Source organism: Rhagoletis zephyria, unplaced genomic scaffold, assembly GCF_001687245.7.
Source record: "Rhagoletis zephyria isolate East Lansing unplaced genomic scaffold, Rhagoletis_zephyria_1.1 Rzeph_scaffold_70205, whole genome shotgun sequence".
Lineage (NCBI taxonomy): Eukaryota > Metazoa > Arthropoda > Insecta > Diptera > Tephritidae > Rhagoletis > Rhagoletis zephyria.
In genome coordinates, this window is record NW_016227256.1 from 1 (window position 1) to 1,325 (window position 1,325).

Sequence of the window (1,325 nt, forward strand, 5' to 3'; positions counted from 1 at the left end):
AGACCATGAATTTAGTTGGTTTGTTAGAGTTATCCAGCTAATGAATTGCCACTGCACATTCACTCAGACAGCAACAGCGACAGAGACTGAGCAACGGCACGCGTAACGTTAGCGACCACCACCACCACTACCGAAATGACGAACAGGTTTGTTTGCGCCGCACACACCTGCATTGGTGGTGGTAGCTCAGGGAAGCATTCGTGGCCGCAGAGAGAGAGAGAAGGGGATACACTTACACTGAAACACAGACTGTNTGTTCTAACAGCACTGAAGCATCACCACCATCATCACCATCACCACAACAACACACACCCGGGTGACAGAGGAAGAAGAAGACCATTCGAAGAAGTACTCAGGGCGTCGACACCGATCGCCGAAACGATCACAGTTGTGTCACCACCAAAACTGTGTGTTTGCGGAAGTGAATTCACCTGGCCACAATGAATCTCCTCATCTCCTCCTCTTTCCTCTTCTTACTTTCCATAACCTTCCACTTGACCACCGCCCAGCGCAACCCCTCCATCTCCTTCATCAGCAAGGACAAGGTGGTGAACATCGGCGACCAGCTGGAGCTGAAGTGCCAGGTGCAGGACGCCGGCAACTACCCGGTGCAGTGGAGCAAGCTGGGCAGCCCCCAGGTGACCCTCTCCACCTCGCAGACCATCGTCACGCCCAGCACCCGCCACCACATTCGCTACGACGACCGCGACAGCACCTACACGCTGCTCATCGACAAGGTCCAGGAGATTGACGCCGGCACCTACCGCTGCGAGATCAGCATCGGCGCCAGCAACTACCACCTCAAGAGTAGTGTAAGTGATTGGAGAGTGCGGAAGTTGTTTTTCTCTGGTAACCCTTAAACATTTGATCCTTTTTCTCTTTTGTAGTTTACCGCCGACACCCCCGTCATCGTTCGCATTCAACCAGTGATCTCCGACAACTCCACCCGCTCAGTGATCACCACCGCCGGCTCCAGGGTCGACCTGCAGTGCTACGGAGCAGGTAACCGCGGTTTTCATAGTTTCTAAAACTCCAAACCTTACCTATTTTAACCCCTTTAGGCTATCCCCAACCGATAATCAGCTGGCGTCGGGAGAAGCACCGCCTCCTTCCCAATAACATGGCCTTCTTCAAGGGAAATACCTTGACGATTGGAAACGTGAGCAAGGACGACCGCGGCACCTATTACTGTGTGGCGGACAACGGCGTCGGCAGCGGCGCCCGCCGCCATATCGGCGTGGAGGTGGAGTTCGCCCCGTACGTGTGGAGCATCCAACCGAAGGTGGAGCAGGCGATGCAGTACGACGCCGACCTGCACTGCCGCA

At 54.9% G+C, this 1,325-nt stretch overlaps 1 protein-coding gene across 1 annotated transcript; it reads left to right on the plus strand.

Moving 5' to 3' along the window:
• Window positions 1-509: 509 nt before the first annotated feature.
• Window positions 510-1,299, plus strand: LOC108357086 (lachesin-like; the record flags this gene model as incomplete). The annotated part of the gene is made up of 3 exons (XM_017608178.1): window positions 510-812; window positions 888-1,002; window positions 1,062-1,299. Coding segments are annotated over 3 exons (656 nt in total), but the record flags the coding sequence as incomplete, so codon positions are not given.
• Between the last annotated feature and the right edge of the window lie 26 nt (window positions 1,300-1,325).